Source organism: Oreochromis aureus, linkage group 23 (assembly GCF_013358895.1).
Source record: "Oreochromis aureus strain Israel breed Guangdong linkage group 23, ZZ_aureus, whole genome shotgun sequence".
NCBI lineage: Eukaryota > Metazoa > Chordata > Actinopteri > Cichliformes > Cichlidae > Oreochromis > Oreochromis aureus.
The window spans coordinates 42,208,637-42,235,893 of record NC_052963.1 but is presented as its reverse complement, the minus strand read 5'-3'; the positions used below and the strand labels follow the sequence as shown (position 1 = coordinate 42,235,893).

At 41.0% G+C, this 27,257-nt stretch overlaps 3 protein-coding genes across 7 annotated transcripts; 1 reads left to right on the top strand and 2 right to left on the bottom strand.

Annotated features, from left to right (window-relative positions):
* Positions 1 to 256: 256 nt before the first annotated feature.
* Positions 257 to 2,825, bottom strand: LOC116309237. 4 transcript variants are annotated; one of them, XM_039607330.1, is made up of 8 exons: positions 2,517 to 2,825; positions 1,903 to 1,998; positions 1,713 to 1,788; positions 1,512 to 1,623; positions 1,214 to 1,437; positions 1,034 to 1,117; positions 718 to 845; positions 257 to 604 (listed from the first exon to the last, which is right to left on the bottom strand). In XM_039607330.1, exons 2-8 carry the CDS (start codon positions 1,941 to 1,943, stop codon positions 577 to 579), a joined length of 693 nt encoding a protein of 230 aa, XP_039463264.1. In that variant the 5' UTR covers positions 1,944 to 1,998; positions 2,517 to 2,825; the 3' UTR covers positions 257 to 576. The 4 variants fall into 4 exon arrangements, with proteins under 4 accessions (XP_039463264.1, XP_039463265.1, XP_039463266.1 ...); XM_039607331.1 differs by having other exon boundaries at positions 1,903 to 1,994; XM_039607332.1 differs by having other exon boundaries at positions 1,713 to 1,805; positions 2,517 to 2,824.
* A 1,109-nt stretch (positions 2,826 to 3,934) lies between these two features.
* On the top strand, positions 3,935 to 12,456 carry dnttip2 (deoxynucleotidyltransferase, terminal, interacting protein 2). Its single transcript, XM_031725756.2, has 7 exons — positions 3,935 to 4,059; positions 6,661 to 8,687; positions 10,124 to 10,262; positions 10,483 to 10,578; positions 10,727 to 10,891; positions 11,062 to 11,171; positions 11,875 to 12,456. Exons 1-7 carry the CDS (start codon positions 3,985 to 3,987, stop codon positions 11,969 to 11,971), a joined length of 2,709 nt encoding a protein of 902 aa, XP_031581616.1. The 5' UTR covers positions 3,935 to 3,984; the 3' UTR covers positions 11,972 to 12,456.
* On the bottom strand, positions 12,049 to 27,257 carry spata6 (spermatogenesis associated 6). 2 transcript variants are annotated; one of them, XM_031725757.2, is made up of 11 exons: positions 27,122 to 27,257; positions 25,646 to 25,783; positions 24,580 to 24,628; positions 24,410 to 24,451; positions 24,153 to 24,271; positions 21,979 to 22,059; positions 18,969 to 19,391; positions 17,684 to 17,786; positions 16,328 to 16,368; positions 15,659 to 15,813; positions 12,049 to 13,583 (listed from the first exon to the last, which is right to left on the bottom strand). In XM_031725757.2, exons 1-11 carry the CDS (start codon positions 27,203 to 27,205, stop codon positions 13,469 to 13,471), a joined length of 1,350 nt encoding a protein of 449 aa, XP_031581617.1. In that variant the 5' UTR covers positions 27,206 to 27,257; the 3' UTR covers positions 12,049 to 13,468. The 2 variants fall into 2 exon arrangements, with proteins under 2 accessions (XP_031581617.1, XP_031581618.1); XM_031725758.2 differs by lacking the exon at positions 21,979 to 22,059.

Sequence of the window (27,257 nt, the reverse complement as noted above, 5' to 3'; positions counted from 1 at the left end):
AATTAACAACAAAATGTGTAAAAATATTTAACACTGAGGGTTATTCACACTGTTCAGAGTAATTTGATTACACTTTATAGAGCTATTTTTACTCCAAATTTAGTTTAATAATAACACTCTGATGTGTAATAATATATCATTTTTATTTCTCTGTAGTGTTATTTTTTCATATTCATCTTATGATGCTATATTACTAAATAACTGTGATCTATCCTATATTATGGAAATAACAACAAACATATAGGTTAAAGTAACAGCATTTATTATGTTTCTCATTTCAGTGTCATTTAATTAACGTAACAAGCCCTTACAATTCACATTAGCATACAGTTCTATGATGCTCACTAGAGAAAGCAATATGGCGTTTCCCCAATGTCATAGTTGTTTGCAGAAAAGTGAAAAAAGTTGGTCAGCGATGAACTGTATGATGTACCAAAGACATAATGGGCCCTAAAGAGTTCATCACTACTGAACCTGTCGCTTTACATGGAAGTGTATGCTTGTCAATCACAATGAAGGTGTGAATGCTGCTTCTTGTGGATCCCTGAGCAAGAAGGTAGGGCTGACTGCTGTTGTCTAGATGCTGCTGTACACTGGTTCCAGCCTACAACAACACATTAAACAACAGTATTATGTGACTATCCTCTGACAGTAGATTAGCTCACCTCACTGTCCATGAAAATAGAGGTGATGGAACGTATATTTTAAACAACATACCTTTGGGAATTTGATGAGGTTATCAACAGCTTGAGATGCAGACATCTTTCCTGGTCTCTTTCACCCTTGTGCAAATGGTGGTAGCAGATGTAGCAGCAGCAAGATAGTAGACATGTCCCTGTCCCAGCCTACAGACGAATAAACAAAGAATTATTTCAAAAATACATTCAATTGACAGAATTACCTATATAACCAACAATGGCAAATAAAATGAGTCACAATCATACCATTCTCAACTTCAGTACCTGACTCAGCATTGCACATTAACTCCAAGAGCTCTGAGGTGGAGACAAGTCCATGACTTTCCTTTACCAACCTTTGCTTTGAGATTGATGGGCCACCTCTCCAAGGATTTGCTGGCAGTGACCTCACAAAACAGGAGTCGGAAATCTTGTTCTGTCTGTAATGCAAAAATACAGAACATAGCGAGGTGTAATCATTGACACTACAAGCTGCATGGAATATTTCAGTGATTCAACAAATGAAGATGTCTTACCAGTCCTGGTGTGTCCAGAAACCGCATCAGGCCTATGAAGACATCTGCTGCATTCTTTTCATCGTTGACCATTGAATGCCGATAAATGAAGGTAGCTTTCATCTTTTCACGGATGTCTTCATCAGCAGACTGTCTCAAAAGAGCAATAGCTGCTCTTACATCCTCATCTGATAACACTGTCTGAGTGGTGAGTGGTCTGGATCGACCATGGCCTGGCCCACCAACTTAAGAAAAAACAATTTGATTGAATCCTGCCTACAAATTACATCAGTATCATTTAAATGATAAGTGAACTTACTTTTGGGAGATTTGCAAACTGAGACGCTTCTTTCCTCCGCAGCTTTTCTTTGCATGGCGGTTGAAGACCATTCAAGGTATCCTGAACCGCTCTCTGGATCGTAGTAATGTTCCTATGTAATTAAATAAATGCAGAAGGACTATGTTATCAACATTTCTGAGGGCAATTATGTATTTAATGTTGAAAAGTCCCCTTTTTTACATATCCATGTTGTGAATATGGGTCTTCCAGATATGGAGACAGAGCAACAATCCCCTGCGCATACATCACTCTTACACTTTTAGGGGGAGATGTCTTAATGTATAAATTCAATAATTGGCATTGAACATCACAATTAAAAATAATACAATGTTAAAAATGTTTCTTTATATCCTACATTTTATATTCTTACCCATGTGTTTCTGTCATCTCAGCCTCAAGTATGTTTCTCATCCGTCTTCTGGTTGCATCTCTCAGAGATTTGGTTTTTGCATACTCTTAAACCTTTCTATAAAATAGAAACATTACTTAATATTACTTAACATATCATTAACATTGCTATCAGTTAATTTATACAAAATACATATTTCTTACTAAATAATGAGCAAAACTCTAAATTAGTGTATGCCTTTGGCATTTGCTTAAATAATATAAACCAGTAAAGTTAACTTTATGAAAAAGTTACTTCGCTTATGTAAGCTAATTAGCGATTATTAGCTTACTAATAAAAGCTAATTTAGTTGTTCAAACTGTACCATTAGACATGTGACAATGATATTATTTAGACAGCATTCAGAAGAAATACATAGTTAAAATGTTTTAGGTTCATATTAACTCAGTGAGAAGATAACGAACATCTGAACTTTTAGCAACTGCTAGCATGTAGCTACTGGACAATATCATTAAACCTATGGGTAAATGCTGCTAACATGTCCTCACTGACATCAGTGTAACTATAAAGAGCTATTTAGTTTAAAAATACCTTTTAAACAATGTTACCAGTATGGGAATGTTAACTTCACTTACCTGACTGCGGCAACTCTCCGGAGAAAATTCCATGCGCATCAGAGGTCTGAGACCGCACACGCCTGCGGACTGGTACTAATCAACACTGTATGGAGTTAAGTCTTCACTGAGTGTCTAACAAACTTTACACTGACTTTTAACTCTGATGTTAGAGCTGGTTTACTCCTCATAGAGTTGTAAATACTCTATCTAGGTTAAAATAGGTTTACTCTGAAATATTGACACTCCATTTTTTACTGTGTACTTTCCTAATTTTCCTGTGCAGCTAGACCTCCTTTGCTGATACAAGACTTAATACAGGGATCTAAAGTGGGCCAGACCAGTAAAACTGGCCTTTCTGTCAGTGAGAAGTTTAGCTACACATTTAGCTGAAATGTCTAAATATAAGAAAAAGCTCAGTAATATCAGCTGCTGTAGTAAAGAAAGAGATAAGTGTAAGAAATAAATGTGCAAAATTGCATAAAAACTTTGGCAGCTTATTTGCCTGACTGCTGTAAGTATAAAACAAAGTTTCTGTTAATTCACAGAAAATATGAAGCAATATTTTATTTATTTATAAGAATTATTTCGAATTTGTCCAGCTGCCCGGATTTGAGTTTTTGTCGGGCCGATTTTGTCCACCGGGCTTTATGTTTGACACCCCTGACTTAATATGTAAGTTTGTGTTGTTTTAATTAAGAACATAGTTATTTGTACAGATAGTATCCACCCCCCCAAATTTTATGTTTTATGACACAATTTTGGTTATTTTGTCATTTTCTGCTCCTTTATCAAAACAGAGCATGCAATTTAGGTTGTTTTGCGCCTGATTTTGAGCATTAGGCTTTTATTTCTAATAATTAACTGTTTCTTTGCGGTCTAAAACCACCGGGAAACGTTAATAGTTGCTTCAAACTGACCCACAGATTGGCCCAATTGGTGATACTTTGCAGTTTATCAAAGGATATCTTAAAATTAAGGATTGTATGTTAACTTAGGGTGACCAACCGTCCTCTTTTTTTGCACTTGTTGACTTGTAAAAGCCTATATGACATTTTTTATTTCACCATTCAATAACCTCACAGAGAAGGAATCGTTTAAATATGCTGAAGTTTTCTTTACGCAAACAGTATTATTAAAGTTCTTCATGACTGGGCCAAGTGTCCTCTTGGTCACCCTAGTTAACTCTCACTGAGGACTTCTTCCAATACAACAATAACAATAATTATATTTTTATTACATTAATTAGAATTTATTAATTATATTATAATCATTATAATATTATAATAATATTATATTATTATATTAAGTTATAATATTATATTTTATTAATTATATTTTATTATAATAATTATAATAAATAAACTACAACTCGAGAGTTAGTCGGCTACTCTGTGATCTGCTGTTAGGCCTGTGCCTCATTTCCGTTCATTTGACTAGTCGGGTCTAGCCTTCATGCCGGAAGTGAGTAGAGTTGTGAGAGTGCAAGATGGTGGCCACCAGAAGAGGAGTGCGTGTGAGCTCCCCAGCTAAAACAGACCCGGAGCAGCGCTCTGAGGTCCAGGTACGTGTCACAGAGGGAGATTATTGGAAGCTGCAGATGTTCAGGTGTCACCTGGAGGTCCGGGTAGTGAGTTATACGCCTGGCACGTGTGTGAGAGCTGATGTGTGGATCTTCCCCAGCTTCACGTGGACTTCACCCTGTACCAGCTTGTGTTCATGTTGTGAGGGATCCGCGCAGAAAACAGAGACATGCGGAATAAACAGCAGCATCTGTTAGTTTTAGTTTCTTCTCCTACTCGTGTTTTCTGTCTAACTCTCATAAAGTGCTGCTTGAGTAAATATCTCATGTTATTGTGTAAATATGACCTAAAAATCAACAGATTTCCACATAAAGTGCTAAAAGTAGATCACGAGAAGCCCCACATTAATATAGTCGACTCCAGTTATATTTCTGTATAACAAAACTACGCGAACCTCAAGAAAAAGGTGGTAATCTGAAGCTATTAACTGCTTATTTATTAGCTGTTAGCTTAATATAGCTATTAGGTTTTCTAACGCCACATAATGGTGGAGATGAGTTAATGCACAAATACACTGGGCCAAGTTTATTGTAGAGAATTTAAAAAGTAGGTGTGAAAACATTTTTTAGTTAACTGTGAGCTAAAAACTAAAATGAATTGTCAGTTTTAGCCATCGTTGTATATGTTTATTGCAAGTGTGTTTGTATTATTTTTACTGTTTTGAAATTCTTAAAGGTTTAGTGTGCACAATTTCACCACTAGATGTCAGTAGACCGAGGCTTGCGGTCAGCTGAGTTATGTTTTGTTTATCCCTCCCGGTGTAAGTGTGTAATAATCCCGTCTACGGTGGCCGCTGTAGGACAAACAGCTCTGGCGTGTAGGCTGTCAGTCTGCTGTTTACCTCGGCTGGTGTCCGTGTCTGTTTTTTCTAGAGGAGGCTGTAAGACTCTGAAACTTTCGTTGAAGTGGATCTAACTCTGTTGGACTTGGACACTTAGCGAATAAACTGTCACACAGTGTGAGACTGTAACAAACTGTTTGTCAGAGGGAAACGTGACACTGGAGCCTAACATTAACTTGCATAATTTAGCTGTTATTGTCTTAAGACACCAGGGGCCACATGCCTAATCTACTGGAATAAGTAATTGTAACAACATCAGGAGTAAATCAGCATTTTTATACATGTTTTCATGTGTTAGAGGCCTGACTCATCGCCAAACATGATTAGTAAGAAGGGTGATGTCACTGTACACCTCAGTCACTGTATTCACGATAGTAAGGAAACATGGTGGCTTTCACTAACCAGCACCTCGTCATGCATATTTTTGATTGATTAATTCTAAGTTTATGGAAACTCATGAATTTCTTTTAAAAAATTAATAAACTCACTAATCAGTGTATATTTATGAGTAAATCATCCTTTAATATTAAATAACCTAAAACACATATTTGGCCTAATAGTGTAGTGTTATACACATAGTGACAGGTTGCTGGTTAAATTCCCTTCAGGGCTGCATCAGAAAAAGAATTCAGTGTATTTTTTTTATTGGGAATGATCTGGCAGGCCGGAGGGAAAAGGAGACAACAGAGAAGATTCATGGATGTAGTGAAGGAGGACATGCAGAGAGGTGGTGTGACAGAGGCGGATGCTAGAGAAAGACAACCCAATGTGTTGATATCTAAAAGGAAGCAGACAAAAGGAGGAGGATGACAATCTGAAAAATATCACTCATAAAATTAGTGTGGAAACTGAAAATCAAATTGAAAACAAAAATGTAAAACTAAAAATAAAAGTTAAAGGATGATAACTCTGCTGTGGACTTCAGAAAAAGCTGATCAGGAAGGCAAGCATAAGGAGACGATTCACTGCTGCGCTGCTCGGGGGTGATTGATCAACAGAGATTGCTGTAAGAGCAGGGCTTGCAGTCTGTGAGGGCAGAAAGGAACTTGGATTGGCAACTGAGCAATTAAAGGCCTCTGTGTGTGTGGGGCAAGGCTGCAAGGTGAAAACCACGGCTCTGTAAAAAGGACAGCTCTTCCCCCACCTGCAGTCCGCTAAAGATCAGATGAACAAGCTAGAAGCCGGAATGAGGTTCGATTTCTTGTTGAAGTGCTCCCTGCTGACCAGGACTTTCTGAGTGAAAAGAGAAGCATTATGTTTGGAAAAAGGAAATGCATGAAACACCTGAACAAGAAATAACAAAGCTTCGATTTTAATCCAGCATAAAGTGTTTGGAGTGGATTTAAAGAAGGTTATGGACTCTGCATACTTGGCTTTTTTAGGCAGCTCGTTCTAAAGCTTCGGGGCTTTGACTGTGAGGCATTTTCAGCCATGCTTCGGGAACAGATGAAAGGTTTCTGTCTGAGGATCTCAGGCTACGTACTGGCCGGTTTGAGACCAAGCGATCAGATGTAGAGGGAAGCCATTAAAAGCCTCTCCAGGTGTAAATTGTACATGCCATTCATTATACAGGATTTTTTGTGACACATTAGTATTGGAAACCAGTGCATTTGTTGCAGGATGTCAAGCTCTCTGAGTTCTTGACAGTAAAATGTCACCAGACTTATCTTCTGCTTATCTTCTCATCCATGTTGCTGTAAACTAGCCCTACCACTAACTGTGTCTTGCTTCTTTCACACAGGCCACTCCTTCCACTGCTCGGAGAACCAGGAGGACTACTAAGCAAGCAGAAAGTCCTACCCACGATGCCATTCTGGAGTCCTGCAGTCAGCTTGAGCAAAGTGCTGCACAAAATTCAGATTCTCCCTCGACCATCACAAAAAAAAGATGCAGCAGAGCTTCAAGGCTTCACAGTCCGGAGCAGCCTTCCACCCCGGTGGGCTCCGTCCATGAGGCGGATGTGTCAGAGGCAGAGTCCTGCTGCTCATTGGTGTCCGACATTGAACCGCCAGTGACGCGCACCAGGGGGAGGAGACAGACCCGCAAAGTTAACAAGGAAGAGGAGGAGATATCTGAGGTGGAGTCGTGCTCATCTGCGGTGTCTGCATCAAAACGTGGCCTAAGGAGCGCAAGAAAGAAGGCAGAAAGCTCAGAAGCTGCTCGTGTCGAAGTGGAAGATGTCAAAGCTGTCCTGGAGCTGGAGACCGGGTCCTGCAGCTCCGTGGTGTCCGATTCCCAGAGAGCCACCAGAAGTCAGAGAAAAGCTCGTACCAGATCGTCTGCCAAACCCCAAACTGGGGAGTCTGAGCTCTCCGACGCTGACAGCTGCATTTCCAGTGTGTCAGGAGCTGATGTGTCCAAGTCCACTACTCGCAGAGCTACGAGATCCAGAAGAAAAACTAGTCCCATTCCTATGCATCTAGACGAGCCGTCGGGAAGCTCTCAGTCTCCAGCTCCAACACGTCGACAGACCAGGGCAGCGAGAGGAAAGGTCGCAGCCCCTGCAGAGCATAGTGAGCCTGCGTCTTGTGACTCTGAAGGGTTTGAGTCCGGGTCTACTTACAGTTTGACCAATCGCAGAAGTGGGAGGACCAGGTCGACAACTCTCAGAGCCATGGATTCAGACTCCGACGCTATGGATGTGCATTCCCAGGTGGAGACCCCCAGCTCCACACGAGCCAGAGGGACCCCCTGCAGCAGCCGCACAGGCTCGGGGAACAGCAGCCGGGGCGCTCCGGCCTCCAGGCGCTCAGCCAAGGACTGCAGTGTCGTCGTAGAAAATGCGTCAGAATCTGCCGAGGAGGGCAGCACATTAAACGATTCTAAATTAGAAAGCACACTGATCGCTGAGGATGCAGATGAAACGGTGGTGGAGGAAGATGAGAGCCAAACGGTAGAAGATCACGAGGGTGTGAATAGTACCGATCTGTCGTCCACGAAAGCGGGTAGAAAAAAGGAAACGGATTTCGCCTCTAAAGAAGATTCCCATGCATCTCCCTCAGAACCTGTGAGCGAGCCTGCAGTGGTCAGCAAAAGCCAGCAGGAGGAGCCGTCTGCTGGAAATAAAGACGAGGACACTTTAGAGATGGAAGTGATGCAGGAAATAGTCCCATCACCAGAGCGGTTAAAGCCTTGCCAATCAGTTACAGAAACAACACGTGAGAGGGCCTTGGAAACAACAGAGGAGGCCAAGGAGACGCAGAAAGCTGTGGACCTCCTCCCACCTCTGCCAGATGAGTCTGTGGATGATGATGTCGTCGTAGAAAACCGGCCTAGTGTGGGGGAGGAAATGGAAGTCGGCACATCTCAGCAGGTGGTTGAGTCCATTCAGGTAACATCATATCAGCAGCACAAGGTTACAGCAGGTTCTGACTCTGAACCCAAAGACGTCATTGTGGAGAAGAGGACAGCAGTGAGTCTACTGGACAGCAGTGATGAGGAGGAGGAAGAGGAGGAGGAAGAGGAGGAGAGGGAAGTTTCTGAAGAGGAGGTTTCAGGATACAGGGGGAAGGAGAGGAGAGGGGGAATTTGCAGCAAGTCAGAAGCTGGAGCTGCATCAATTGAGGGACTGTTTATGATTGACAAGCGGCCGGGACAAGACGCAGATGAACTGTACTACAAAGAGGAGCAATGGGACGAAGAGGCAAGCACGCAGAAAGGAGCTGAGGAGGAGGAGCAAGACGAGGAGTTTGTGGATGAGGCCGGCGATGAGGATGAGGACGATGACAACGATGCTAAAGTCCTGTTCTCGAGCAGAAACCCTCATGTGTAAGTACATTAGAGGAATTAGGTGTCACACCGATTCATACAAGTGTAGAGGCATGTGACAGATTAAAGGAAAAACCTGAACCCTTGGAATCTGTGGTTTGGGCCCACCGCAATGGTCACTTGAATCAAGGCAAATGGTTTTGTAGTGCTCATCTTTATCCTGTCATGAAACGTTTTTATCCAGATGGGAGTGGTCTATTCAAGGAAAGCAATGCCTCCACCTACAGGGCAAGAGGGGTAATTTCATAGTTTGATAATAATCAAAATACCAAATACATTAGAATATTTTGGTAACCATTTAGCTCAGGGGTGTCCAACTCCAGGCCTCAGGGCCGGTGTCCTGCAGGTTTTAGATCTCACCCTGGATCAACACGCCTGAATCAAATGATTAGTTCATTACCAGGCCTCAGGAGAACTTCAAGACATGTTGAGGAGGTCATTTAGCCATTTGAATCAGCTGCGTTGGGTTAAGGACACATCTAAAACCTGCAGGACACCGGCCCTGAGGCCTGGAGTTGGACACGACCGATTTAGATGATTATCAGACTTAAAAAATGTAGATGTGTAGGTAAACTTTATTGCATTAAATGGTTTGAAAGTTTCATTTCAGTGTTATTTATACAGCACCAAATCACAATAACAATCACCTCAAGGCGCTTTATATTGTAAGTGTGAGAAAAAACCCCCAACAATCACAGGACCCTCCATGAGCAAGAACTTTGGCGACAGTGGGAAGGAAAAACTCCCTTTTAAGATGAAGAAACCTCCGGCAGAACCAATTTTGAGCAATACTTTTTTTACCGTCTTCTCTGATGAGAAGATCGATTCCACACAGTAAATGTAACGCTGGGTAGCTTAGCATAAAGACTTGAAACGAGAAATTATTAGCTTGGGGAAAAATCCGCACCAATACCTCTACTACATTATATTACTGTTGCCAGGTATCATTGATAACGATAGCACTGATGAAGAAATTCAGCACAAACCAAGATTAACTTTTTTTTTTAAATCAAGCCTAAATAATGTCCTAAAACCTCAGAGGTCTGTGGTGTTTAAAAAACCTTTAGGTACAATAATGTTAGGGACTGTTTGCAGCTGCACATTGAGACACATTTGGTGTTTTATGCTATCTGGCAGCATGCACTGTGTATGTGGGACTGTCAATATATAACATTTATTATAAACAATCGTGTCCTCGTACGAGGCGGCACTTTCAGGTGCTTTATTATTTGAGGACAGCAGTGTATCTGCAGCACAGCTGAATATGTTTGCATCAGCTCGTTTTGGGTTTAGCCTTTTCATGAGGTTAGCATGCAGACAGTGGAGCCACGGTGTTCAGACACATCGTTAGATTTTATTATACCTGTGCAGAGGTGAGAAATGAGACACGACTGCTCCTCCTGAGGAATTTTTTTTCCTTTGCCTATTAATTTCAGGAATGAGTTGTCCAGCCGTATTGACCCCGGCCTCAAAGTGAAGGAGCTCGGGGGTTTATACATCAGTTTTGATGGCAGCAAATCAAAACCTGTCTCCAGCTCACTGCAAAAACTAAAGGAAAAGAAGATCCAAGATGAGGTAAATAAGCGATTGATTTTTTTCTTTCCCCCCTCTTTTTGAAGGTGATCTGTGGTGCAGAATGAATAATGAACTCCAAAGCTATGCAAGGGCGATGAGGTGGCACTATTAAAGGTTTCTCTACAGTTCTCACTGACTTTGACCTTTTTATCTTGGAGCAGTGGAGTGTTCTGACAGTTCAGTTGTTTTTCAGAGTTGTGGTTTGTGTTGATGTCCGCAGGTGATGAAGAAGAGTGTGATTGGACCAGACTTTGAAAAGAAGGATGCTGTGCCGCCATACAGTGAATCCAAACATGCCCAAAAGCTGAAACGCAGAGTAAGTTTAAAAAAAATTGCTTTGATTGGTCGATTCCAGATTTATTCTCTGCATTTGTGCAGTCACCTATGACGCATACCTAAAAGAGTAAACGGTAGTCATCACAAATTTTGTTTCTTAGCAGTCTGCATCACTTTTCTTTCCCCAGGCAGAGAGGGAGAAGTCAACAGGAGATGGTTGGTTTAACATGAAGGCACCGGAGATCACTCAAGAGCTGAAAGGAGACCTCCAAGTGCTGAAGATGAGATCATCCTTGGATCCTAAGAGGTTCTACAAGAAGAACGACAGAGATGGCTTTCCCAAATACTTTCAGGTCGGTGGAACTGTCCTCCTGCTTCTTAGTTCTTTACACTTGTGGTTATCAATATTGATTTTGTAAAAGTTGGTTAACTTTGTTTTTAAAGTCCAGAGCACTCAGGGAATACACTATCAATATCAGTGTGTGTACTGAGTGTGATGTTTTCCTATGTGTGTGTGTTGCAGGTTGGCACAGTGGTGGACAACGCTGCTGACTTCTATCATTCCCGTATCCCTAAGAAGGAGAGGAAGAGAACCATTGTGGAGGAGCTGCTTGCTGATGCAGAGTTCAGACAGTAAGTGGGCACCTGCAGTGGGTGTGGTTTTATTATGAGACATCTCCCCTTCCACTCTCTACCTCCACTGGGCATGTAGGCTCAAAAAATTAACAGAAATGATATTTTTTCAGTCACTTTAAATTATATATGATTAACAGCATAAAAGGAACCACAATGCCACCACTACACCACTACTTGTAACTTGAAACTTGAGTGCAGAGTTTCACCCGTATTAAGTCCACACACAAATCTTTTTTACGCACACACAAATTCTTTTTACACATACAAATCCTGATTTACAAGTACAAAATATTTATGACCACAATTTGAGCCCATAGAATGACACATGATTTCAGGGTGGGGCAGTGTCCACCTTCAAGGGAACCACACCACCAGTAGCGTAGCGCTTCCATTAGCTGTTAAGAAGTCACCTCGTTCAAAAAAGGCATTTGACCTGTGAGGTTCTATTCACGTTTACCAAGATAAGCATGAAACACAGGACTAAATATTTCTGTCCGTCACAAATAATTACAGACATTTACAACACGTCTGTTCAAGTTCTTCATTTCTGAGGCGTAGAATTATCTGACTCATACATTTAGTGATCTTTACTTTTGCTACGGCAGAGAAATAAAATTAATTTACAGGCCACAGTTTACGGTTTGTTGCTAGTGGATACAAAAAGACAAACATTAAATACACAATTTCCTTCTCTTCCCAGGAAAAACAAAAAGAGGTACCAGCATGTTATGGCAGAGAAAGCAGCACAGGAAGCTGGCAAGAAGAACAAGAAGAAGAAGAAATTCCATAAGAAGTAAATCTGAAGACTTGATGTGATGAACAGTGACTGAGGGGCATTTCTCTCATTTAGAAATGAAGCTCAATACAAAATGGCTTTTTGAAGCGTAAAGCATTTTTAATGTTTTGGAAATTAAACACTCATTCACGACTCTTCGGATAGACTGTTTACACGTGTATACATCAAGAGGCTGGCTGTATAAAACACACAGTCCCAGACAAGTTGATTCAGTAAGAACAATATTTTAAAACATCCTTGTATAGTCCTCATTAAATATGGTGTACTTGCTTATGTTTACAACTGAACTTTTAGTTTTATCAATTCAAGTGTAAATGCTTTACTGCACAGCAATCAGTCCCACTAAAATACAGAGCATGAACAATTAAAAAAAAAATAAAAATCATGGTGTGATTCATTAATTTTCTAAGAGCTCGTGATCTGAAACATAAACGGGTTGTCAAAATGTTCTTTGCTGAAATTTTGGTATTAAACTTATTGCTCCTGTGTGTTTTACAGTGTGACCTGATGTCGACGGCCTCTGTAATACTGAAAAATCAGGGTTAACCCTGAAGTTACCCTAGCATGGTTAAATCCCTCCACTTACAAGCCTCTGTAAAGTCGTGCAGCTGTATGTTGCATCATGTTAACAACAACCACTCACAAAAACAGCTGCCGAAGAACCAAAACTGCATCTTTATCTGCTGTAGTTCCAGCTAAGGATTCACAAGGGGAAAAGAGCCTCCACGCTCTGACAGCAGAATAAAATACCTCTGTGTCACATGACCTCCGTGTCAGTAGCTCAGAAACATTACACACACTTCAGATGTTTCGGTGTAAGGCTGTGAAAGCGAATGCCTTAATTTTTTCATTAAAGCTAAATCTCTTTGTGTCTGCTGTGCTTTCATTCAGGATTACCTTTGTTCCTCCTCACTCTCCCTCTCAAATCTCTGCAGTCTCTTGTAGCTCTTGGATCCCAACAGTGGCTCTTGGCTACCGTCTTGTCTCTTCTTTGTGTTGTAAGAGATGAGCCCTTAACAGCTGCAGCTTACATCCACTATGTCACTTCCCACGCGCACACACACACGCACATAAACTGTAGCTTCTTTATACCTGAGCCAATTTCACACACAGCTTTAGAGAAATTAGGCGATGTCTCACTTTGGTTACACCATCAGGTTTTTTCTTTAGAAAAAAAAAAAAAAGCCCAGCTGATAGGTGGGAGTGAAGTGGCGCTTCGATGCTTTTGGACGTAACCTCTGCACCAACAAAAGCTAATCAGCACGTGCTGGGAAGGTTTGCAATTTAAATGAACAAGAAATGGAGCTTAATTAAGATACTTGTGTGTATCTGTGACAGGTTAACGTGTTAGTGTCTGTATGTACAAAACTGGTAGCCTGCAGAACCTCTGTTTTTAAATATGACTGTGATATGTGCATTATAAGTTACTGCTCTAATAATTAAAACTCTGAGTACGGCAACTTCCATAATTTGGTCTCTTCTAAGTCGGATCAGAGGGTTAAAGGTCAAAGCTCGTTCTTTGGTCCCAGTTTGTTTTGTGAGTCTGAAGAATCCTCTGGACTCTGCTATGGATTTTCTCCCAGTGTGGTGGACTGGTCTGACTGGCTCTGAGTCTGGAACACAAAGAAGTGGCAGATGGAAAACTTTCACTAACAGGTATCTTGGTCGTTGTGTCAGGTTATCATCAGGCTTTACTAAACAAAAAACAGAAAAATTGCTGCAACAGTTTTGTCTTAATTTGATCTTTGTCTTCAACCCTCAAAGTTTATTCCTCAAAGCTAAGCATAAATATAGACTTTGTTTTAAGGGTCCCCAAGATAAAAATGTTTATTCTAATAAATCCTTAAATAACATTGTGTGTGATCAACACAGATTCTTCATTAATAAATACATTAACAAAAACACTGTTCTCCTTACAAGACCTTCTTTTGTCCACTAGTCTGTGCTGTAACCCAAGGTAAGACGAGTGGCTGACAGAGCCAACACCCTGGAAGTGCATAACCTTCATAAACAACATTTAAAACTCCATCTAAACCCTCATTTTGACTTTCATTCCTCCGCATTTACATTTTTGTGGAGCAAAAAGTAATTTCCCAATCGCCTCGACCAGCTACGCGTTAAACTGGCGGCATAAACAGACTCCATCGGCACTGTGTAAATGTGTCTGCACGTTGACCGCGGGCAGTTACGAAACTGGAGATCCCACTAACAAAAATAAATCCCAGCATCGCCTCTCGTCCACGTTTATTTGTCAGTGGCGGAGGGGTGATGACTGACAGACTGACTGGTGTCGGAAAGGAAGCTTTTCATCTGTAATCAGATAAACACACTACCTGCTTCAAAAAGTCATCAAGGACAAATCATCCAGAGACATGAATAGACTGAGACTCCGGGGCTTAGGGGGCAAACGCTGCCACTGGCATCTGTCATTTTCTTTATAGATCAAAGATTGGTGGTAAGACGTGCCCCTCTCCCTGTTGCGGGGAATCTACAAAGGCCCACTCTAATCTCCCACCCAGCAAATCCTGTCGCGTTTCCAATTGAGGGAAAAGTATCATTCATTTCCTGCAATTTACTTTGCAGTTTAAGATTGTCCATTGATTCCACTGTTTACTTATGGACTGAGCGGACGGAAAAGGGAAGCAGAAACAAACAAACAAACAAAACGGAGCATCGGTCCCATCGGCGTTGTCAACTCGCAGCTGCTGTGATCAATGACAAGGTCTCTCTGAATGTATTAAAGTGTGCATCGGGTCAAATGCATCAGTCTCGAGCTGAAACACAAATCAATACCATTTTCCTCTTTGTTTTCCCTTCTCTCTGCCTCCTCTCTCAGTAATGAACAAACATGACAAGACATCAGCTTCTGTAATTTAAAAGGTGGAGGGGAATTCATCCTGCCTGTCGAGTGTGATCAAAATTAAAGATTGGATGTGCGTGTACAAACACACACAGACACTCACACACCTCACAGACCAGCAGTAGCGGCGTATGACTAACATCTCACGGGATTTCCATATATTTGCTGCACACTGTAATTGGAGACTCCTACAGGTGCATGTTTTGCTTTTAAGATCTTTTGAGCAAACAAATGATTTACACAGATGGATCAGGATAAATTCAGGGCAAACACCACAAAAAAAGGAGGAGTATGTTCACTCCTGTGTGTACCTCGAGTATGAACACAATCAGATTTGTTTTTCGTGGCCAGAAAAACTTTACTCTGGGGCTCAGAGGTGATCCTCACAGTGTTTTCCTGATAAACACCTTAAGATTTCATCCTTCACCGGGTTACAAACATGCACCGCATTAACTGCGTATTTGCTTTTTTCTGTCATCACCATGTGAATCAACAAAAAACTGCAGAGGTTGGTGATGCTGGAAGCTTTCTAATCTGTCCGTGTGCTTCAAAGTAGACTACATTTATACACAGTCAGCTTTAGCGTGAATGAACCCCTACTCGTTTCTCAGATATGCCATTCAAATAGTTTCTGACAGGTTTTATGTGACTTTTTGGTAATGAATGGAGACATGACACCTGCCTTCAGTTTGTCCAGAGAATGATGATGAAAAAATAAATCAGATTTTGTTGTTCTCTGGCCATTAGATTCTTTTAAAATGAGGAACAATATGGTTTTAATTTTGACACATCCAGTCATTTTAAATATTTTTAAGAAAAGAGGATTACCTTTCTCTGAGGGAATGGCTGCTGCGATTTCTGGAGTTTTGTACAGTCAGGTTGGAGGGAGCTGAGGCAGAACTTCTAAGAAGGCCTTTAATTTGGGGTTCATGTCGGGATGGAGTCTTTGGAGGAGAGTCCTCCCTCACAAATCCCGATTCCACCTAGAAGATTTCAGAGGGCAAAAGGATTTAGAAGCTATTGGTGACCAAACCTTAAACATGTGTTCTGAAACATTTCCCAACCAAGGAATTCAAACGGCACACCTCAGGAATTAAATCTACATTATTTATTGATCATTTTATATTCAAATCTAAAAATTAGACCACTTTACAGGCTGACAACTTCATCAATATAATTTCTATGATGATTGTTTAGGTTTGAAATTGACCACAGCGTCAAACGTAAGAACAACAGGGCTAATTTATATGTATAAACAATGAATATTAAATATAAATAAAGTATATATAATAAAATGAAAACTGTGTAGCAGCCTGATGTGTGCTTGTCTGTCGCTGATACTCATATAAAATGACTAAAATCACAGCTGCACGGACCGCCAAACCTAACCTGCAGAATGAGAGGACTACAGAACACTGTTGTGCTGATGTCCTGTAGCACCAGAAGTATTCCTGACTCATTGCATTTTACAGTTACTGATATTATAATTGGACTTACTCTTGCTGTTCTTGGCCTGTAACTCCCAAGGAGAGAAGAATCTAAAAGGAAAAGGCAAGTTTTTAGGAAAATATACAATTCGGAGTAAGTCTACAGTATTTCCTTTAAATAAGAAGCACCGCTTATTTCTTCAACACAAACAAGTATAAATGAAACTTTCCCAGCACAGAACAGCTGTACAAACAGGCATATGCACACACGAGCCAATCAAATCAAACCACTGAAGCTGAAGAGAATAGCTTTGGTCATATGCAATGATGGGAAACGTTGAGTCCGAGCATTCATATGGGTGCTACTTTAACACGGACAAAATAGCTGAAGTCCAGGTGGCAACGGCCACCCTCGGCAGGATTTTGGATCCCACTTATTTACGGAAAAGATGGGAAAAGATGGCTGGAACCAAAAAACCTGTTATGTAGCCTAAAGATGAACATTTTCACCATTGCCATCTTTATTTTTAAAGCAGGTTAAATAACGGCTTAATCTGATTAATAAACTGAATTTATCCCTCAGTCATTACCAATGATAATTTACAAAAATGAACAGGATCTTATTTTCTCCAAGTAGTGATTGAGCCCAGAAAAATCCTCACTGAGGTCACTTTTATACCACCGCAAGTGTTATTGCCACCAAAGAAGCTGCCCCCCTACTGGTCATTAAAAGGAATGCAGGTTCTTCACCTTTGGCTTCATTTTTCAGACCCAGAAGCTACATCCATTATTTACACTGTTTATGGCCCCACCGTTACACAAAAGCTGGCCAAGAAGAGAAGGAGGAATGTGACTCAGGGTGATGGCATCGAAACTCCAGAGATATCAGTCACTCCCACGGGATGCAGTGGCACAGGCCCGGTCATAATATGCAGACCTGAATAACAACCCTAACCCCAATGGGACACTTCAAGAGGTGCTGTGTTCATAACCCGACAGGTAAAAACTGTTTTGGCAGCAGGATTTAATGTTGGGCCTGATGAGCATTTACATCTGTGTCTACTTGTTGTAGCTTTCATTTGAAAGGACTGAATGAAATAAGAATTCTGGGAGCATTTGATCAGTGATCGTCATACTTGCTGATATCCCCTAACGAGCTAAACAAACCAAAGCAGAAATCAATCTGCAAGACTGTTACACGATGTTATCGTTAGGATGTTATTAAAGGCATCAGACCAAAAAAGAAAGTAAACACACTTTTTATGAGACCAAATCCAGATGGCTGCATTTGGACAAAGCATTCAGCACACTCAGGGCTTTGTCCAAAAACGCTTGAAAACAAACCAACCCTGCAGCAAATACACTATGTGATAGCTATGAATGTGATACAATACATGGATTGAGTTTATATGTTTAGAAGGTTTACCTGTGGGGTCAGCCGAGAAGCTCACGGAGCGCCGATGGACGCTAGTATTTAGTACACAGGAGGGAAACGTTCCCATCCCAGAGACGTCGCTGCAGCGAGAGACCTGGCACGACACAACAATAAAAGCTCATTTCCTTTTATACAACATAATTAACTTACTTTGTATGTGCAATAAAACAACACCAGTAAACAATGAGGACTTTTGGGAGTTTTTACCCCTTTTTAAAACCTTAACCACAACACAACACTTTGCACAACAAATTCAGACGCGTCTCTCCTCTCACAGTGGATAAATGAAATAAACATCAGTGTACATTAATCACAATCACTTTTTTCTTCCCACTGTTATCTCCTAGTCATTCTCTGAATAAAAATCCAAAAGAAAAACCTACCCAGAAAAACACATTTGATTCTTTGTAGGGCTGAGCTTCCCTTTGCACACAACCCAGGAGCTGAGGCTCTGAAATGTGCACTGATAATGCATTCACCATGGGGCTAATGGGGCTACTTCATTAGGTATCTATTTGTTAATTGCAGCTTGACTCTCAATTACCAGAGTTAATTGTCGAAAGGAGATTCCCCCAGGAAATTCAGAGGCGCAAAAGCACGCTCCTGTCCTTAATAAAACGCCCATTGTATTCTAGTTAATTCCATTCATGTGTGTGACAAAAACAAACGCAGCACCTAATAATTTCTTTAATGACAGCGTGCAAGTGGAGTCTGATATTCATATCTCGGGATTAGATTTGATGTAAATGAAGAAGCGGAAATAACAGAGGGGAGCAGTGGGAGGGAGGGGCGGAGGACTAAAGGCTGTGTTGTTCTTGTCCATCGATCGCACGCGCTCCCTAAGGCTGTGCGATCACAAAATCACTCCCTTTCATGCGAAAACCTCCAACAGCAGTAATACGGCAATAATTAAAGTGTTAACAAATAAAAGCGTCCCGGCCTAAATGCAGGATGCGCGCTATTAAAAGTGTGCTCGAGCCCCTCGGTGAGGATAATAGGCCATATTACACGCATACACAGTGAAACATGTACGTGACGTCAAAATCCATTAACGGCTCAGGTAAAAAGATTAAGATGCTCTCTTAATATGCCCTCCACTTAATCCGCTCACTAGATTAAGCAAAATTTTGGGGCGCTCCCACTGAGGTTTGAACTACATCAGCAGAGGAATCCATTAATCTTATAACCCCTGTGCACTGAACATGTGTATTTTTGGCAATAAATGAACCATTATGCTAAGTTGTTGTTTTTTTTTTCTTCCCTTAATGCTACAAACCAAGAAGGGCGTCGGGCTCTCGGTTTCTTTCCTAAAGTAGTGAGGCCCCAGCTGGAGGTGGCTGAGCCTCTGCCTGGCATCCTCGGAAAGCTGGCACATCCTTCGGTGGGTGTAAGGGGACAGGGCTCGCGTCCTTGAGGAAACGGTGGGCTGCTGGTAGCCGCGCTCGGCAGAAACTCCGGATAGGTCGCATTTTTTTCCCTTCTTGTTTTTTGGAGGACTGCGGCCTGGCGGGGATTGCCTGGATGTTGATGACGGTGCAGAGTTTGTAATTTTAGCATCAACACTCAGCTTGTCCTTCCCACTTTTCAAAGAGACACACTTCCCACCATCTGCTTTGGAAAAATGCCCGCTGGTAGGCTTTTTTGCTGAACTCCGTCTGGAAAGGGTTAAGGATGGCCTCGCTGGAGAAAGACAGCCAGACTGGGGTGAAGGGACAGAACATGAGAGAGGAAAAAAAATGTTATGTTGTTGTAATATTTTGAACTAGCTTCACATTTGAATTTTAAGGAGACACACAGGATTTGAGCGGTTTCTCTGCAAACCGCACAGTTTGTTCCTTCGCAGACGCATCGGCCATTTTAGCCATTAAGGCAGCTGCTCTCACTCTTGACACAGACTTGCTCTCCCTGGACAAAACCATTAAACCATTAGCTAAATCATTCAGCTTAAGTGTTACAACAACAGCTCTCGCAGTCAGCACTGCCATGGAGACAACCTCTGCAGAATTACTTCAATAACTCTAATGGCCACTAACATCATTCTCCCATGCAATATCCCACTTCCTGCAGGTAATGCCAGCCGGGGATAAATAAGTTAAGATAAAATGTTAATTGCATTTGATGGCCATCTCCAGTCTAATATGATAAAGAGGCACTACCTGGCTGTAAAACAAAGATAATCTAAATGCTAATTAAGGAAATCACACAACATTAAAACTATTTTTAAGAGAAACCGAATGATGAATAAATTCTCATTGTGGCTGGTGCCATTTGAAAATGATCGGATTTAATAGAATTAAGACAAGTATGGCCTCGTCCTCTAATCCCCCACCATCTCTGACTTCCTTTAGCTCCTCTTTTCTCCTTCTTCTTCGTCTTCACTGGTGGATGGTCACCGAGAGCGAATCATTTTTTTTCCTGTCGCCGGCTGAGTGGAGAAGTCTTATCCGATGTGATTAGCTGTGATTTCCACTGCTGGGTTTGTGTGATAAAGACACAGTTCAACAAAGCTCGGGATACAGTCCACAGAAAACATGCAAGAGGCTTTGTAAAGCTGCACAGTGGCGCATCGAGCTAATTATCAATACACTCATCAAGCTGAGATGACTACATACTGCAAATCCAACAATGACAACCTGATCAAGCTGGCAATAAGCAAGGTTTAATACTGACAATAGTCATTTCAGCATGCCGTGCTAAATAAAAGCACAGTTCAGGCCAACATTAAGTGACTAAACAAAAAGTTGGGTTTTTGGGGGGGTTTTTTCACCAATTATAGTGTGACCAGAAGATGGCGCTAGTTGGAACGTTATAGGACATATCTGCAAAAGTTATTCATCCTCACTTTCATGTGTGTACCAAACTTAACAACATTCCACTCGCTTACACAAACCGCAGGAGTGGCTAAATTATTTTTTGGTGTGACATAAAGTGACAAACTGACATTAGCATAACACCTGTAAGTCAGAATAAAAGGGTTTAAAGAGGATTCAGGACTCATCGTGAGAAAACACAGGAAAAGCGTATTCATCAGAACACTTTTAGAGATTTTTTTGAAAGTCACTATTTTTCCAGATCTCTGTTAGAACAAGACATGATTTGTCAGCTGGGTGGGCAGGTAGTCAGGGAGCTGCCTGGATGCTGAAGAGCCATTAGGAGAGAGAAAATGGAGAAATTCTACTGTCTGACAGCCACAGTGGTGCTCTGATCCAGACATCCCCCCCGAGGGGCCAGGAGGAACATGCTGACAATCTGCTTCACTGTCACCGACATCCCATTTAAACAAATAGCTTAGCTTAGGTTACCGCACCGGGGAAATTCACCGTAGCATTTCTTTCTTCTTTTTTGGGGGGGGAGAGGAGGAATGTGAACCTCTGTGTGATGGATAACATGTTCGTAACAAGAAAGCTGGTGAAATATTTTGGTAATACCTTTTTCATCATTATTCCACCCTCTCGGCGTTCATCTCCTGAAATAACCTGCGCACACACTCTGCACATGTACGACACAGGGCCACGAATCAGCTGTTATACCTGTGGCTGCAGCTTAAGGCTAGTACTAGTTTTTAGACTGATTCAATATATAACTTATTGTCCTACATAACAAAATAAGTACTGAACACGTCAACAATGACGCCAGGTCCTATTGATATGAAATTGTCTTCAGATGTCAGTAACAACCCATCGAATCCCCACATTCAAAGAAATCAAACCGCTGTAAAGTTAAGATGAGAAAACCGTGGCAAACTTCATTCCTAGTTTCCTTTTTTGATGATTAACAGGGGGAAAAAAGACTTTAAAATGTCATTGCACTGACCTTAGCACAGTAAACCTTAAAAATCCACAAAGAAGATTTATAGGTGACCCATCATCTGCATGGTTACAGTAAAAAAAAACCCCAAAACAAACCTAACCGGCTGATTCTGTTCTAACTCCCTGCTACTCAGACATGTGAGACAAGCCTCATTATCAGCATCACCAATCTGCCTCCCTGTAATTACATTCAGAGAACAGATATCCTTGAAACACTGCCAGTATGGATGGATAAATGCAGTAGCCATGGCAACAATAGAAGTTGGATATGTATAGTGGAAACAGTCGTATGTGGCGGCAAGCGATACCTCCTATTAGAGCCCTCCAGAGATCAATGTTCGCTGTTCGAGTTGTGGTCAACGCTGGCACGGCGATGCCGAGCATGTAGCAAAGGTACAATTAATTTAAAACTGGACACAGTGTGCGACGACGGGTTTGCAAACACCTCAAAGATGTAATAAAAAAAAAGACGCTTACAGGTGAGGCTGTCCGGTTGTCTCTCCCATCACTGTCTTCTATGACTGATGTCGTGGAAAACACTACTTTAGGGGAGATTCCCTAGAGGGAGAGGGACAATAGACGAAACACAGGAGTTTTTACAGGGAGATGAAGACAAAAAGACAAATAACAGAGCTGCCTGGAACACCAATTTACAACTGCAAATCTTCAATCTGCGCCTGGGTTGAGAAAAACAAATCTCACAGAAGAGAAAGGCTCCAGTGATGTTTAAATAATACGGCATTTGGAGAGAGACATCTAAATTGCTATGTAGGGCCTCAAACACAAACACATAAAAGCAATGGTGAGGGGGGGGGTTTAAAGACATTTAAATATTGCCAGTTAGTGCCTTGGAGGACAAGGGGAGGATAGAAAAGCAACCCGCAGACATGGAGAGATGAAGTATGGAAGGAAAGAGGTATAGAGAAGACTCGGATGATATAAAAAGGAAAGAGGGGGGAGCAAAAAGAAAGAAAAAAAGATGAAAAATGACTGAAAAGACAGGAAGTCCTCAGCTCCTTTTTCATGTCTGTATAGCAAAGACAGTCAACAGCTGCACGAGGAAAATGCCATCTTTTCTGAAGACAATACTTCAGTTTAAGACAAGACAGTTCTTTTGAACTGGTTATCTTGGTGCTGTAGCTGCCTGTCAAGTGCACCGACGCGAGAGCCACTGAGATTAGGAGGAGACTCACTTAGAGCGAGCAACAATGAATGACACGAGCAATATTGGTGCCACTCAAACTGGATCCCGTAGTGAACACGGTGTGCGGTCTTTGTGACACGTGGATTATGCTGACAGGAATATCCTCCTTCCTTTAACTAATTCAGTATTGTGCTATTTGAAATTACTATCAGGACCTTTCACAGGCATGAAATATACACTCCTGCATCTAACTGCCAAATGGAACATTTCAAACTTCAGTGAGAGACAAAAGTTAAAATCCTTGACTTTGACTACTACTTGAAAATTTAAGGATGGATGTTATGTAACAAACTTCACACATGTCCACAAAAAAAAAAAAAAAGACGTCCTCTCTTTTCAAGCTCAGAGGTCACAGCGTTCACGTTTGCAAAAGGAATTTTACATTTTTATTCATCAGACCGTGAGATGCTTTTTAAATTTAACCTCAGTCCATCTTAAACGAGCTTGAACCCAGATGCAGCAGCAGCATTCCTGGATCTCGTTTGCATCTGTTTTTTTCTTTGCATGGTGGATTTTTTACATTTGCATTTGTTGATATGGTGACAAACTGTGCTCTTTTAGAGTTTTCTCAGGCCCACACAGCGATTTCCACCACAGAATTGTGTCTAAATCCCGTCCAAAATATTGCAGCCTGGTTTTTATTTACATTTTGGACAGCATACAAGCTCTTTTGGAGACTTTTGGGTTGTAAATCTCTGTTTGAAGAACAACTCTGCTTCCTGCTTCTTTACCAAAGATGAAAAACAAGGTTAGATAAAGCTGTATGCCTAAAGAGAACATTTATCCCGTTTATTGTCATTTGAGTATTTAATAGTAAAGGCTCACTACCAGCCTGTTGTAAAATAACTTGAAACGTACTGCTGTCAGTGGCTCATGTTTACCTGACATGTGCATTTAGTTCACTGACAGGATATTAAACAACCTTTATTTTTTATCTTTGAATTATTTGGAATGCCTCCAATCGGATTCTCTTGTGTTTGCATTTACTTTCCTTGCACCTTTATTGTCCATACTCGGCGTGCTGTTGATTTTTATTAAGCAGTTTTCACAAATACACTGCAGCCCTGAACTTTTCTAAAAAGATGATTTTAACCATTAAACAGAAAACAAAAAAGGGCAAAGTGTATGATAAGGGATTCATATATGCATGCATGTATAGAATTCAAACATCTTTTTTGTTAGTGTACAACACAGAAAAAACCTCTGACTGAAATATTTTCTTTCACTGACTATATATGAGATCGATCATAAAATTGCTGCAAAGACGCTTTTAAAGTTACGTTTTGATTTTTGTGTAAGTAGCAGTAAGTCACTTATAAATGGGCCTTAATGCTCACACTCAATGCATAACTTAAAAAAAAAAAAACACCTATATGGCCTCTTTAGAGCTTTCTAACACATAATTGTGATAAACGTTAGGATGTTGGCATAAACAGAAAACGCTTACAGGAAAAGAGGATGATCTTTTCATCAGTATTTCTCGCTCTGCGACTCTTGAGCTCCACCTGGGACCTTGATACAGGAAATCTCTGCTGCTTTCCTCCATTGTGGCAAGTACCTCACCCTCTGTAACCCATGTACACACACAAAAAACACGAACATGCGCACACACACACAGTCCAAGTTAAATATCCTGTTTTGCAGTGTAATAACTAGATACAGTGGGGACTTAAGAGGCCCATTTGGCATCATCAGAAAGCATACCTGGAGGCACCAACTGAATCAGCTCAAAAGATGTTGTGTCAGCTAAGAGGAAGGAAAGTATAAACAGACTGTGAGCTAATGATCGGTATCTCAGCTAATAGCCAATAAGCTTTCATAGGATAGGATTCGGGACTAAGAGATGAGGAAGCAAATCCCAGTAGGCCGTTTACCTTCGAGGAGGTCAGCTACATCAGCAGGGTCAACAACGCCAGGGAATATCTGGGAAAACACAAAGAGTACAGACAAAGCAAATCAATACTTATAACAAGATCTGGCGGACAGGCCAGTATCTAAGTGTACCATTCTCCCCAGGGAAAACAAGGCCCCTCTTACTAAGAGTTAGGACACTAATGTTCATACTGGAGGGTTGCTGGTTATTAGGTACAGTGGCTCATAATCCTTTACCACCTGAATACTAACTATGGATGAATGCTGGCCCACATAAGAAAGAACAAAAGGCATAAACATAAAGGTAACAATTTTATTAAGAAAAAAGTTTTTAAAAAACACCTAAAACATTTATGGACACCTCTTAAGATGAATCAAATGTAGATAAAAGTAAAGCAAATATATAGACATAAAGCCACTAGAATTCCTGCATCCTGTATAAACAAAACAGCCACAGACAGATGGAAATCCTGTGTCTCACACAGGGAGGCGTCCTTTATTTCTGTAGTAAATAGCTTTACCCTGACCTTGACAAAAAAAACAAAAAAAAACACATTGTGTGGTGGCAGAGCAAAGATAAGAGCAGAGGTAAACAGGTGTATGCTACATGTGAGCAAGGACAAATTTTGTATGATGTCCTACTTTCCATCCTTGGAGTTAATGTGTGAAAACCACTTAGCAATGAGAACTTATGTACTCCCGCCCATGTGACCCGCTTGTGTTAATTATCACAGGTTAAGCTGTGCATTAAAAACTCAAATTTATCTCAGCACAAACTTCATTAAGATTTAATGCAAAGTTATAATGATAAGATGATTCTGACAGTCTTAAATCTACTGAGCAAAAACTGTATGATAAGGCTTTAATACTGTATGTTTTCATATTTTTGTTCATGTACACTATAACTAATGTAGGGTAAATCTATATGTCTGTTTGAATTTCCTTTTATTTTAATGATCATATGTACACTTTTCTTGCCAAGTCTAAAACTCCCACAGGCAGATGGAAATCTTGTGCCCAAATCAAGGAGGCGTCCTTTATTTCTATAATAAATTGCTTTATTCTCACCTTGACAAAAACCATTTTGTGCTGGAAAAGCAAAGGGAAGACCGGAGGCACACAGGCAGTCTTCCTGTACTGGCCCATGATGCAGACACGGAGGTAGATATCATACTTCTTAGACAGTAGCACTCCCGGGCATGTGACCTGGTTATGAACAGTATAACATGGCAAGAATTCTACTGTGTTCGTTTATTATGGTTTGTAAACATGTTTGGAAGAGTGCATTCATCAAGAGAAGCACACTTGCAAATATCCCAAAGACAACAGCAGTTAATAAACAATTACTAAAATATGCAATCCATGTGCAATCCCTCACATCAAGACTTCCTACTGTTACTGCTGTTAGGGTAACCGAATCTTGGCAATTTAAGGTCAAAGAAAATGTTTTTGTGTAACAATGTGGGAAACATTAGTGTCAAATTTTGCTATATCTAACTTAATAGATACACAGAAACTATGTAGGTTCAAAGTTCGGCCTATATCCTATCATATCTTCTTCTACAGCTTGTTTTGTTTCGGGGTCACCACAACAGATCATCTGCCTCCATCTCACCCTATCCGCAGCATCCTTCTCTGTCGCACCAACCCTCTGCATGTCCTCCTTTAATTCTCCTCCTCTCTGTGGTCTTTCCCCCTTTTCCTGCTGCCTGGCAGCTTCATATTCAACATACTTTGTCCACTATTGCTCCACTCCACTTGTCCAGACCATCTCAGCCTTGCCTGTCTAACTCTGTCTCTATATCGCCCAACACTAGCTGTCACTCTGATGTACTCATTTCTAATGCTGTCCCTCGTCGTGAAGATCTTTTAGCATCTTCAACTCTGCAACCTCCATCTCGGCCTCTTGTCTTGTAAACCTTCCGTTTCATTTTCCCAATTTCTTATTCTATGCTAAGTATTTCATATTGACACCTACTTTTGTGACACTCAGTTGTGTTGACGTTTATGAACTTGAAGCAATAAACGGGACGGAAATCATCCTCACGCATAAAGTGGGCTTTAAGATCAACCCAAAGTTTACTGACACAGGAAATGACGCTTATCGTGCACAGATAAATTATGAAAAAACGAATTACTTTCAATTACTTAAAAACACCTAATGGACATCAAACCACAACAATCAACTTTTACAGCAGAACCTCGGGGTCATTAGTGGACATCAATATTTCTATTAATGGTTTATTCTTATCATCTCTAACTGTTTGCACTAATTGCAGTGACTCAATTAGAATAATTACGGCAGCATCAGTATTAACGTTACTGGTAACGACAGGGAGGAATTACTAAGTTAATGAGACGTGTCAGATAACCCTGGTCTATCAGTTAGGGTTAGCTGGTAAGCTAACTGTGTATTTAGGGAACCGTAACGGAAGGTTTGCCGAAAGAGGATGTAAGCTCGCTAGCTAGCAAACGTTAATAAGCTACGGCATCAGGTCACATTTTGAATTTCGTAGCAAAGCAGGAGCATAAAGACGCACTTACTGCCTGAATGTCCAAGTACACCGTGCATTTCAGACAATGTTGATACCCTATAGAGGAGGAAAGCTTCTTCTTCACCGAGGCCATTCATCTAACTTTCAAAGTTCGTTGTCATAGCTGCCAAACAGCAACAGTCACG